The sequence below is a fragment of the Canis aureus genome, chromosome 31 (genome assembly GCF_053574225.1).
Source record: "Canis aureus isolate CA01 chromosome 31, VMU_Caureus_v.1.0, whole genome shotgun sequence".
NCBI classification, from domain to species: Eukaryota; Metazoa; Chordata; class Mammalia; order Carnivora; family Canidae; genus Canis; species Canis aureus.
In genome coordinates, this window is record NC_135641.1 from 38467141 (window position 1) to 38479380 (window position 12240).

Consider the following 12240-nt stretch of genomic DNA (forward strand, 5'->3'; position numbering starts at 1 on the left):
ACTGGCCTGTACATGGAGTCTTATTCCCCTGCCCTAACTCCAAGGATATGATAAGAGTTTCAAGAATACAGTCCATGGCATTCGGGGCGGGGGGAAATAAATAAATAAATAAATGCAAAAAAAAAAAAACACTTTTCTTTCTTTCTTTCTTTCTTTCTTTCTTTCTTTCTTTCTTTCTTTCTTTCTTCCACTCCAGCATAAAATCCCTATCGTTTCATGGAATTATCAGCTATCACTTAATCAGTGATAGAAAGAATAAAAAGGCAAGTAAGTGGTTCTTACCAAAGCAAATGTGCATTTCTTTCACAAACATAGAAGCAAGCCAGTTGGTCATTAGTGAGACGTCTCCACTTTTCACAGAACTTTATCCTAACTTATAGAGCTTTGCCTAGCCTCCCGGGTGCTTTTCAACTTTTGCATATCAACCTTTGTTCCTCGCGCCCCCCCCCCACCTTTTTTTTTGCCGGGCAGGGAAGGCAAGGGGCATTTTTTTTTCCTCAACATTTTACAGAAAAGATGCAGAACTGAATAATTACCATGTCAAAAAGGATTTCTCATTTGTTTAAAGTATGAAGCAACAATATAGGATTCGATAAAGTGGAAAATATTTGGGGAATGTAGGTTCTGCACACGGCTAAATTATATAACCAAAAATACCACTTAGATGGTCGACATCAGGTTGCACAGTGACATGCTAGATCCATCTGGCTGAGCTACCGAATAGTAAGTTTTGAGGGTTCATCCAGTACCAGATAATTAGGTTTCCTTATTGTTTTCCACTGAATGTCTGAAGGAACCAAACTGACAGTTGGTTTTGGCATTAAGTGGAGTTGACTCAGGCTCAATCCTACAGCTAGTCAAAGTAAGAATCTCCCTCCAAGTGTCGCCGTACACTTCCAGTGGGAAGTAGAAATTACATTTTAGTGTTTACTCCACCAATTTTTGTTTTATAAAGCTGTCCATTATTTTTGATAACAAAATTGAGGGACACACAGTTCATCTCTGGCATCAGAGATACTGCTTTACAGTATAAATACTTTCCTTACCCACTGGTATTTATTACTTTCATTTTATTTCTTAATTTGGTCACAGTTACATTTATGAGCCATGCTGCGACTCTATTTTTATTACAAATCTATGTTTTACCAAACATCTATAACAGATTTATTCTCCACATGGATTTATATTAAATAGTAAAGATGAGTTTAAAGGGTACTGGGAAAGCCTTTTTACTCATTCCCCTTTTCACTCTAAAAGCTAAATTAGGCCTGAATTTTCAAACCTAGAAACTCATTCATTTGACTCAGTCTCCTCAAGGAATGGGTTATACTTGATGCTTTTTTAGTTACATATGTGCTAAAATCAAGGGCTACTGTATGGATTCTTTTCCTGTAAGAAGCCTAGCCAGAGAAGAGGATGCAAGGCAGTCTACAGAGGTAAAGAGGAGAGAAAAGGAGAGAAGGTGCTAAGAAAAGAAAGGAAACAAAATAGTCAAGGGCACTAGGTGGAGTGTCCAAGATAAACCATGAGTAATTCACAGTGTTGAGTAAGGCCAGTTGACACACTACCATACCCACTTAAATACAACATTATGCTCATTTGAAATTCTAATTCTAGGTTCCAAGGATCATTTCTGGATTTAAAAGCAAAGAAATGAATGCAATTATTAAAACTGTTTGTGGGCCAAGGCAAAAACCATTAGGTAGAAACAGAAAACCATTCGCTGGTTAGATACATCCCTGATCTGAAAGACTATTCTATAGCATAATTATCAAGGTAGATTTCCAAGGGTAGGCTCCAGGGTTGCTGTTTTCTTTCACAGAAACTCAAAAAAAAAAAAAAAAAAAAAAAAAGAAAAGAAAAGAAAAAAGAAAAAAAAAAGGTTCTTGAATGAAGTTCAAAAGCCTATAAAAAGTTAATATATTGCTGATATATTATTATCACTTTGTTAAAAATAAGTATTCAAGAATAATTTCATTTAGATCATGTTTGTTTTTTTCCCTTTTGGGAAACGGAGCATTTTCTTCATTGGGCATGATTTTCTTATTCTTTTATCTATGTGCAATTTAGATAAATAGTTGAAATTAAATCCACAGGTTACACAGATCAAAAGATCGTCTTTCATTAAGTATATTCCAGAACCAATCTTTTTTTTTTTTTAATCATCTAGATGTTTCTAGAGGCCGCTTTACTGTTGGACATATGATTACTTTAATCGGCATCAGTGTTGTTGCAGCAATCTTGATTCTTCCTCTAAGTCATATCTTATGCTGTAAGGTTAGGCTTTCAGTGGCCGATAACGCTGCTTAAATAAACATAAACATATTATTTTCTGTCTAGCATCAAAACAACTAATTCCAACTCCTTTGTCAACATTTGACAGATAACAATTTCCAGTGAAAACCGATTTCTGAACAGGTCACTAACACACTTTGTCAGGCCCATCGCGGTTCCAAATTTTCCATCTGCATCAATTCTGAAAATCCAGCATACCGACCGCATAACAACAACACTTTACTGCAGAGTAAATAAACATGTTCCGTAGCACAACATGCCATTTCTAACCTTTGCAAATCGGGGAAAACTTGGTCACATTCCTTACACTCCTGGATTGCATGTATGTCTCGGAGATCATTTTCGCTTTCGAGTTTTTGTTGAAAGTCCTCTTCCACCATTGAAAATGCTGAGTGAGGGGTGCTGCAGGGGAATTTCTGGTGATCTGCTAGTTCAGCCTTGGACTCAAAGAGCTGGTCACAGTCCTCGCAGCGATATTGCCGTTCTTCTGTGAAAATAATTCAGATGTTACCAGGCCCGGGCGGTCAGGAAGTGTCACCACAAACTGGCAGTTCTTATTGAATTATGGAAGACATACTAGAAATGATTTAGTTGTCATTTCTACCACTTCCATTTTAACCTGAATTTAAAATAATACCTGTAGAGAAGCCAGGACAGAGCCTCGCATGATAATGTGGTTCCTGTGGCTACAGTATAGCCTCCTTACCATAAGGTAAAACTTTATGGCGTTAACCCTCCTAGGGGGGACTATCCACAGGACATTCAAAGTAATAACGACTGCGGACCATGCATTGTCTATTTCCTCAACACTGTTCATGGACTTCTGATATTTCTCCAAATTTGGAAGTGAGAAATTATAGGTCGGATTTTTATGCCATTTTCAGATGAAGCTACGGAAGCTCAGAGAAGTTCAGTAACAAGTCGAGGACTATAGAACCAAGTGGTTGGGTCAGGATTTGAACCCATCTCTGTCTCAAACACTTCTCACTGTGCCCATGTTACCTGGAAGGCATGTGGGACACAGAGTCCCCATCTGACTCATGCTTATACCTGGTTAATAGCAGTAGATTGGGATGTTTCATCACACTCATTGTTACCACAAAACAGGACACAGATTGTTTTTAGAATCCTTGTAGGCTAAGTTATGTTACCCTATGGCCAGTGCTAATTGGCAGGGCCTTGTTAAACAGCAAACATAGCATGAATTTGCACTTTGAATCAGTAAGATAAATAAATGGTAATGGGGGGAACTAGGGATAACAAGGCTATAAAGTGTCAGGGAGTGATGGTATTGTTCCTATTCTTTCCATTTGAATAGATTTTAGCCCACTCGTGAGGCCATACTATGCACAGATCACACAGATGCAATCACCGAAGTCTTGAAAACAGCTCACAATGCTGGAAAGACACCCAGGGCAACATGATACATAATCCCTGTTTTATAGACCTACAGCCAGGACCTATAGCCAGTTGCTCACTGGCTGAAGGTTTTTGTGGGAATATTTTAGTCACCAACAAATGTGAGGCATTTTGCTAGGGAATGATTATATAAGAAGCTCAAGGGGATACACATGTGAACAAATAGAGTGTGACATATTTTATGACAGATGCATGCATAGGGCCTAGGGGAGCCCAGAGGAACGTGTCTAATCCATCTAATCTGAGGGAGAGAGGTTCCGAAAAGGCTTGGTAAGGAGCATAAGGAGCAAGCATCAACCAGGTGAAGTGGGATGAGAGAGGATGTTTCAGGCCGTGGAAATGATGTGGAGCAATGATAAAGGCCAGGAAGGGCATGGCAGCTTGTGAAAAGGCAGGGCTGTAGTCAAACAGGGCAGGTTGATAGGGTGAATTTAGAGAAGCAATGGGAAGAGAAGTAAGAGAGCATAGTGGCTCACCAGGGGCCTTGGGGGTCCATGCCAAGAAGGGAACAGAAAGCCAGTGAAAGTCGGAAAGCCTAGCTGGAGTGTGAGAAGTTAAGTGGAAGTCAAATGGGACACCACTGCTATAATCCACATAACAATACTGGTTTCATTCAAACTAAACCAAAAAGAAGGGGGCCAGGACGGTAAAGATCGCTATATATTTTAATATGTGTGTCAACTTTGGATTGTAGAGGCTTAAGGAAAAAGAGGTATTCTCAAATAAATCGCCTCCGCTCTAAAGTCAGGTTTCTCGATGACATTAACCAGGTAATGGAAGCATTTCCTATAATCTGTCACATTATTCACATATTTCAGATCTACAATTAGGGTGCGCCTGGGTGACTCAGTCGGTTAAGAGTTCAATTCTTGGTTTCAGCTCAGGTCATGATCTCAGGGCCATGAGATTGATCCCTACCTGGGTGTGGAGCCTGCTTGGGATTCTCTGTCTCTTTCACTCTCTCTTTCTATGCTCCCACTCAACTCACTCCCACTCACTCTCTTAAAAAAAAAAAAAATCTACATTTAGGGTCTCAGCAGCAGTCTGAATACAAACAGAACTTCCAGGCCACAGAATGTATGGAAAAGGCCTAGGTTCTAGAGACAGCAAGACCTTGGTTTGAAAGCTGATAGTGTGGTCTTGGCCAATTTACCTTGCTTTAGGTAGCCTCAGTTTTTCTATGTGTATCATAGAAATGATTCCTCTCTTATGGGTTTAATCTATGTGTAAGACCAAATGAGATAATAAATGGAGAGCATGTATCTGGTATATAGTAGGTGTGCAATGCATGTGTTTTCTTTTCTCTCTCCTAAGCAATGTGAAATCCTGGAAGTATAAAACACAAACCACTACTTACACACCATAACCATTACATATAACGCATTGGTGTGTGTATATATATATGGGTATGGGTATGACACAATAAAAACAAAATGCAACTGATGGGTTCAAGAAAGGATGGTAGCCCTAAAAAATATGTCCATTTAGTTTTTTTTTTTTAAAGTAGACTAATTGTTTAGATTTCTAAAAATAATTGTTAGAAAACCTTTTTAGACCTAATATTGACCAATGAAAGTTGCCTTGCACTAGAGAAAGCCCAGATTATGTCTCTTAGCCTAGAAGCACGCTCAGCTGTCACAGACCCCACTGGGTCAGGCTCCCTGTTCAGGCTGAAACTCTACCCAGCTGGTTGAAAACCCTGGGTTTCTAAGAAGAAAAGAATTTCCAAAAAGTTCCCCAAAATATAACTGCTATAATCTACAAAAAAGGCAGAATGCAGCCCAGCCAAAGGAAAAAAATGTTCAAGTAAAGAGCCAGCCAAGACTGGTAGCTTCCTTCAGAGGAGCTCTAGAAGCAGAGACTGAAGTTTTCCCATTGGGAATGCCAGAGGGATGGGAGGTGGCTCGATCGCCACCTGTCAGCTAAGTCGGGATGAGTAACCCTTCCCAATGATCCTTCCAACTAAAAAGCACTCTAAAGATACTACTAGATTATATTGAACCAAATCATGTTATATTAAGCGAGAGAAATAAGAAAAAGAAAAAAAGTATTAAATTCTCATCTCAATGATACAAATCAATGTGGGTAGAATTTTCTCTTTATCTGTCCTGTACATACATACATAGTCATTGTAATTGTTTCGGTCCCCCCTTCATTCAATTTAGGTCCCTGGCAAGTAAAAATTTCTCTGGCTGTAAAGTTTCCTCATGTGTCCTTTTGTCCCAGTCCCCATCCTCCCATCCCCCTCCCATATGGTCATGCTGGCTAGCTAGGATTTTACTCACATTGACACACTTTTCCCAGGAAGAGAACATTAGATGGGAAGAAACATCCACTAGATTTGTGAGCCACCCAACCGAGGGCCCTGAAATGACTTCTCTACAATGAAAGGATTCTCACCATAATCTAAGGCCCTGACAAATTTTAACCAGGTGATATCTCAGTCGAAATATTCAAAATTCCTTTGCCCTCCACTTGAGGGAGGACCTCTGCTTGCTTGAGCTCCACAGTTACATTAGCCAGATGTCAAGCCAAGAAAAGAGCCAGTCGCAAGACAGAGTTTGTTAAAACAGACACTGAAGAGCCAGGAAAACTGACAAATGCCATGTGTGATGAACTCATGGGGATGCTTCGCCACAGCGACCAAACCAGGCAGTGAGGATGGTGGTGTGAGGAGTACTAACCGTGGATATCCGGCGCCATAGTTTCATGGGGATAGTCTTCACTCTTCATGAACAGCAGGAGCTCCTCTCCTGGTGCAATGTCTGTGACTACTCTATAAAATATCTTCAAAAGACCAGAAATGGTTGGGGTGGGAAGAGAGACAGAAGTGAATGTTAAGGAAGAGCAAGATACAACACTAATATCTGTACATTTTCTCAGACCTTAACAAAAAAATATATATATTTTTTATTTTTGTCAAAACAAGTGTGACGTCCTGTTTTGTGTACTGATAATTAGCCTTCTGATGACAAATGGAAAGCTGTGGCGCTCATGCCAGTTCACAAATCTCTTCCAAATCCTGCTTCGCCAAGCAAATTGTCTTAATACAATTAAGGCAAACCTTGTCTTAATACAAGGCTTCCTGTGGCATATATACCTCGTGTAATGTTTAGTGAAGGACTTTCCCTTCTCTGAATTCCTCACTCTAGTGAGCCACATGGGAACTCACAGAGCTGACTGTGTCGGGCTTTATCTAGCGGTAGCCTTGCAAAGTGGGACAGGGTTATAGCCACCCCTCAGCACATCCTCAAAAGCAGCACCATCTCAACATGGTTGTTTTTAAGGCAATAGGTTGGAAGGACATGACATAAAGAACTGAGCTTTAGCAAAAATAGTCAAAGAAGAATATTTTGTTTTTTAAAAGCTTAATCCCTCTCTCACCAAGATCCAGGGCTTGCCCTCATGCCCCAGCTCCTGAATCCCACTCTCTGAAAGCAGGCGGTATGCCTTTAATGCCAAGGTGGTAGGGGGTGGTGCTTATTCCCCTGCTTTCTAGCAAAATGCTGAGAAGAGAAAGAATTTAATAAATTCGTTAATGACTAACTAAAAAGCCATGGCGCAAATGTGTGGACCTATAATTTCTGAGAGCTGCCTACCTTTCCCCCAACCAGCTCTGTGACCTTAGGAAAGTCACTGTCCAACTTACTTGTCCAAGCTTCAGGATGTTTTTCATTTATAAAAGCATTTTAATTCACAATATATACAAGTACCTAATTCTCATGCTGTACGCCTGAAACTAATATAATGTTACACATCAATCATATCTCAATAAAAAAGCATTTAATCATGAAAACATTTAAGGTGCTTATTCATTTTACCACCAAAAAAAAAAAAAAAAACGTTCTTAGTTTTTAATTGTAATCTAAGATTATTTATTCAACAACAATTCCAAGACCAGATCGGGGTTGTGGAAGAAAGAATGAGATTATACAATTAACCGGTGAAAATGAAACCAGTAACATTCATACACACACACACACACACACACACACACGCACAAAACCACCAGAGCAACAAAGACAACAACAAAACCAAGGATTCAATTCTGCTCAATCTCAATCCAATGGGGAAAAAACTCACACAAGTTACCAAGAACTGTGAGAATACATATCTTTAGAGGGCATATTGCTTTAACTATGTTGGTTTCTTGCAGGGTATTTGACATTTCAAACCGAGAAAAACTGAGTAAATGCATATCTTATAAGATCAGCAGAAATGTGCATAACTTTCACGGTATTTATCTATTTATCTTTTGAAAAGCAGAAGACATCAAATTTAAGTATGTGCCTCTTTATTCCAGTAGGTGGCTCTAAAGTCCAATTGTTTATTTTTCTATAAAAAACATCACAGCACAAATTGTGCTAAATCCAAAAAAAAAAAAAAAAAAAAATCACTCAGTGAGGAGTGTTTTCTGACTACTTTCTTTCCTGTCAAAATAAAATCTTTCTTTTCCCCAATCAACAGTAATTTAATCACGTTAAATTGGTTTATAGGAAATAATGCCAAATGCAAAATTTTGCTAGAATGCGTTATAATATAACCTAAGATTCTTTACATCTACCCATAGATAGACTCTAGACTGTCTTAAGAAAATTACTCCTTGTTGTGTGTTATTTCTACAAAAAATCGGTGAGTTTGCAGTTTGTATCTTATTAACTCTGCACAGTTTCCTGGTTTTGGAAAGAATAAGAGGGATCCTTTAAGAGGGATAGCTCTGTTCAAAAAGTTTATCAGATTGAGAAAAATTACTGTGCATTCGCCTTTTTTCCCCCTAAACCTTCCAGTTAAATGCTTATAAGCACCCTATTTCATTCTGGAGTTCTGTTTCCCCTTAGAAAACAATGGACTTCTCTCAACAGTTTGAATCACCTCTTTTTTTGGCATCTCTCAAAGGTTTAACTTATTAGCTTCCTTTCCAACAACATGTTGACATTTGAATTGTGACATATTAGAACTTTTCGGTGGCTTCTCGGAAATAGTGAGGTTAAAGAGACAATACCCTGAAAGATCGTCACACAGTACAATTGTCTCTGTTGGGGAATGCTGCTTAGACACACACACCAGGTCATTTTAAGAAAGTATTATGATATCATGATTTCTTTGTGGTCCAGTATTAATCACGTCTCTTTTAATTCCATTTTAGATTTACTCAATCCAATGTGAACAGTCCAAGAAACAAAAGAAAATAATAGGTATGTTGTAAGTACACAGTATAGAGACAATTCTCTTCGCAGGGACATTGATCACCACGGTAATTCCCTGTAAGTGTCCAGACTGTCATGTGAAGAATATTGAGTGCATAAAAAATAAAAGACATGGAAGAGTGTTGATGTTGGCTTTATTTACTGGAGGTAAAAGGTGACATTCCAGGCCACGAAAGGCAAGGCAAAGCAGAGTGGGTTTTAACTTCAGGGTGTTCTTTTCGATTTTAAGTGAATTTTTATGGTGCTCATGAAACTGAGGTTTGAAAAGAACTGGCAAGCACCAGACGTAATGAGGGCAGATTCTGGGCACGCTTCCTCATATAGCAATAAGAATGTGCCTCAAAGTCCCATCTACCACACCCTTAAAGATCTAGTGGGTTTTTTCGAGGTGTTGCTGCCACTTGTGATCCTCTTTATAACTCATCTCTTAGGATCTCCGAGAGATTCGGTAACATTATGTTTTTCCACCTATAATTACAACGACCCAAAAATATAATTTGAATGCTCGAATCCAGAGATGTCTGCATAGGACATTAATTTATGTTCTAGCAATAATAATACACTCTACAAGCCTTTGAGAAGCAAGAGGAGGAGTTTAAACAAAAACATAATGACGATTTGTTGCCTCAAAACAATTATGTGGAGGAATGATGGAATGTCATCTTGGAGGGATCAAGACTTTCAGAAAATAAGGTATCACATCTCTGCTTTTATATGATAAAAATAGGTCTTTCAGCAAATAAAAATATAATAAATAACAGAAGTGATTTAAGTAGCTTTTCCCCACAGGTTTGTACATTAGGTATTCTTGGCCATGCTCATAAAATATATAACCATAATGTCTTTGAACTCAGTGTATTCTCAAAATCTCGGCTCTACTGCAGTCCTATGAGTTATATGTCATCTGAGTTACGTACCAGAGGCAGAGATCCTACCAATGTAACCTCTCTGGTTTTTGTGTTGGGGAAAAATGGAAGGGAATCATTACTCTGTTGAATTCTCCTCTCCCATCAGGGGAGGGGGGTTTATGGAAAAAGCTATCTACATCCAGAATAAAAATGTCCTGGATCTGGGATTTTGTGATGAATTCAAACTCAAGTATGTAAAGAGGGACTCCAAAGTCTCAAAGACTTAGAAAAAGTTCAAATTGATACAAAAGGGCTGTCGGTTTATTATTTTGCTGTATCTCTCTCGGAATCCTTTATAAGAAGGAAAAAACTCAATTCCTCACAATATAAGTTGAAAGATAAGAGGAACGAGCCCTTAGAGAATAAGATAATAGGAAGATATAAAAATTCCATTCTTTTAAAAGTCATGATAAGTATTTTTAAAGTGTGTTAACTCCTCTAGAGTTTTCTCTTTGGTAGCAAGTAACAAATACCAGAAATACACCATGTTATGACCATGACCTGTGTGTACATTTGACACTTTTGAAAGTTAAGGTGTTTTTTTTATTTTATCATATAAAAAATTTAAATTTCCCAATATCTTCAGGTACTCTTTTTATTCTTCCAAAAAGCTCTATTTCTATCTTTGTAAGTGTGAATATTATATCTTGATCTCTAGAAGACTCATTTATAAGAATAAATATTTATAGTAACTGTTTTAATAGATCATTTCATAGTTTTTAATTTTCTAAATTTGCTAAGATAGCACAGTAGTGGAATTTCTGAATGTTTTTTTTTTCATTCCAAATCATTTGAGCATTTGAAAATAAAACTAGAAATTCCCCAAGCTGTTCACTTTTACTAGTGGTAAAATTCATGATTTAAGGCATAAATGTAATATTATGTACATCTACATAGGAATTACTCCAAACATAATTATTATACTTAATGTATTTTAATCAAACCTTGAAACCAGTTCCAAATGCCAAAAGAATATCCGTTCAGTTAATATTCACAAGGCTAAGCTAGGGATAAAAGGCAGTGGTGATTGGATTTGATTTAACAAATTTTAGACTTCCAAAAGATATATTTTCATACAATGATATATATAAGTATAAATGTGTTTAAGTATGTTATATATTTTTATATATAAATATATATATATAAATGTGGCAAAGTATACACCTTGGGGAAATTTTAAATTTGCATAAAATATGAGCAATCTCATACTTTATGTACTAATGTAAATGAACATTTAATGGCATATGCTTAATTCTAATTATATATCATATAAGCGATGTATAATTATATATTATATACAGAATGTTGTATATAATATATGTTATATATAGTTATATATAGTTGGAATTGGAATTAATCCTATTTTATTAAATATTTCTGTTCTTTTGTTATTTAAGTCCAGGAGCACAAGCACTAAAAAGAGTATGGACGCTTACAAGCATTCCAACAGGAAAGTTAATAGGCTATAAAAGACTTCAGACGAATTCTGTTTTATACTGTCAAGGCCTGTGTTCAAACTAGTCCTCCATCAAATAGACAATGCTACTATTTGTATTTATAAATGGTAATAATGTGGGTTCTTGTTTATTATCCTATAAAATAGAAAAATCTAGAATCTGTCAGACCAGACTTACAGTCTAGTTTGCTATGCTTGGATCAATTTAAAGTATTGTGCTGTACTATTGAGACAGAAGAGAAATTCAGTGCACAGGGGGGAAAACAAGAAAAAAAAAAAGGAAAACACATCATTTACTTTTAAAAAGATGAACAAGGCCTCATTGTTACAAACCCCGTTTATTTTTCCTGGTCAAGCACTGAAGTTTTATTTATGCTTAATAGACTGCGTTTGGCATGTCTAAAAATGACAGAAGTGTGAATTATGAATGACCTTCAACCTATTCAGGAAGTTGTAATAATTGAAATAATAGAGAAATGTACTCCCTGCAGAATCTGTACTGAGAGACAACTTTTTCAGACTATTGCTGTCTTCTCGCTTTGAAGTTGACAGTTGATTTTTCCCTCTTCCAGCTCCCAACATTCAGCCTGAATGCTTTATTTTCTATACTTCATGCAATTTAGCAGTCAGCAGACTAGGAAAGGCTGAGTGGAGCTTTAACATTTGGAAGCTAGGTGGGAGGGGAGGTAGGTGACAGTTTGCATATCTGAACAAAGTCAACATTAGATATGAACACATCTGTCAGCCTTGGTGCTGCAGAGAGTTAACATCAGGTTGCCAAAGACAATGTGTGCATGTGTTCTGGCTTTAGAAAACACGGTCTGGAACCCATAGCAATGTGGGAAACCCCAATGTTCAGGAGGACAGGAGTAATGTCAAGCTTTTAGTCTCAACAAGAGGGACTCTATTATACATTCTCAGCCTAACTGGTAAGAGATAATGAGAAGTGTCTTCA

At 37.5% G+C, this 12240-nt stretch overlaps 1 protein-coding gene across 14 annotated transcripts in view; it reads right to left on the reverse strand.

Moving 5' to 3' along the window:
- Positions 1-12240, reverse strand: part of MECOM (MDS1 and EVI1 complex locus) — a 552464-nt gene that overhangs the window by 41633 nt on the left and 498591 nt on the right. For 13 of the 14 annotated variants that reach the window (XM_077880241.1, XM_077880234.1, XM_077880233.1 and 10 more), the window contains 2 exons: positions 6399-6501; positions 2566-2782 (listed from right to left, as the gene is read on the reverse strand). In XM_077880241.1, coding sequence (XP_077736367.1) covers positions 2566-2782; positions 6399-6501 — 320 coding nt within the window. The remainder of the gene's footprint in view (positions 1-2565; positions 2783-6398; positions 6502-12240) is intronic. The other variant, XM_077880235.1, reaches the window with a different exon arrangement.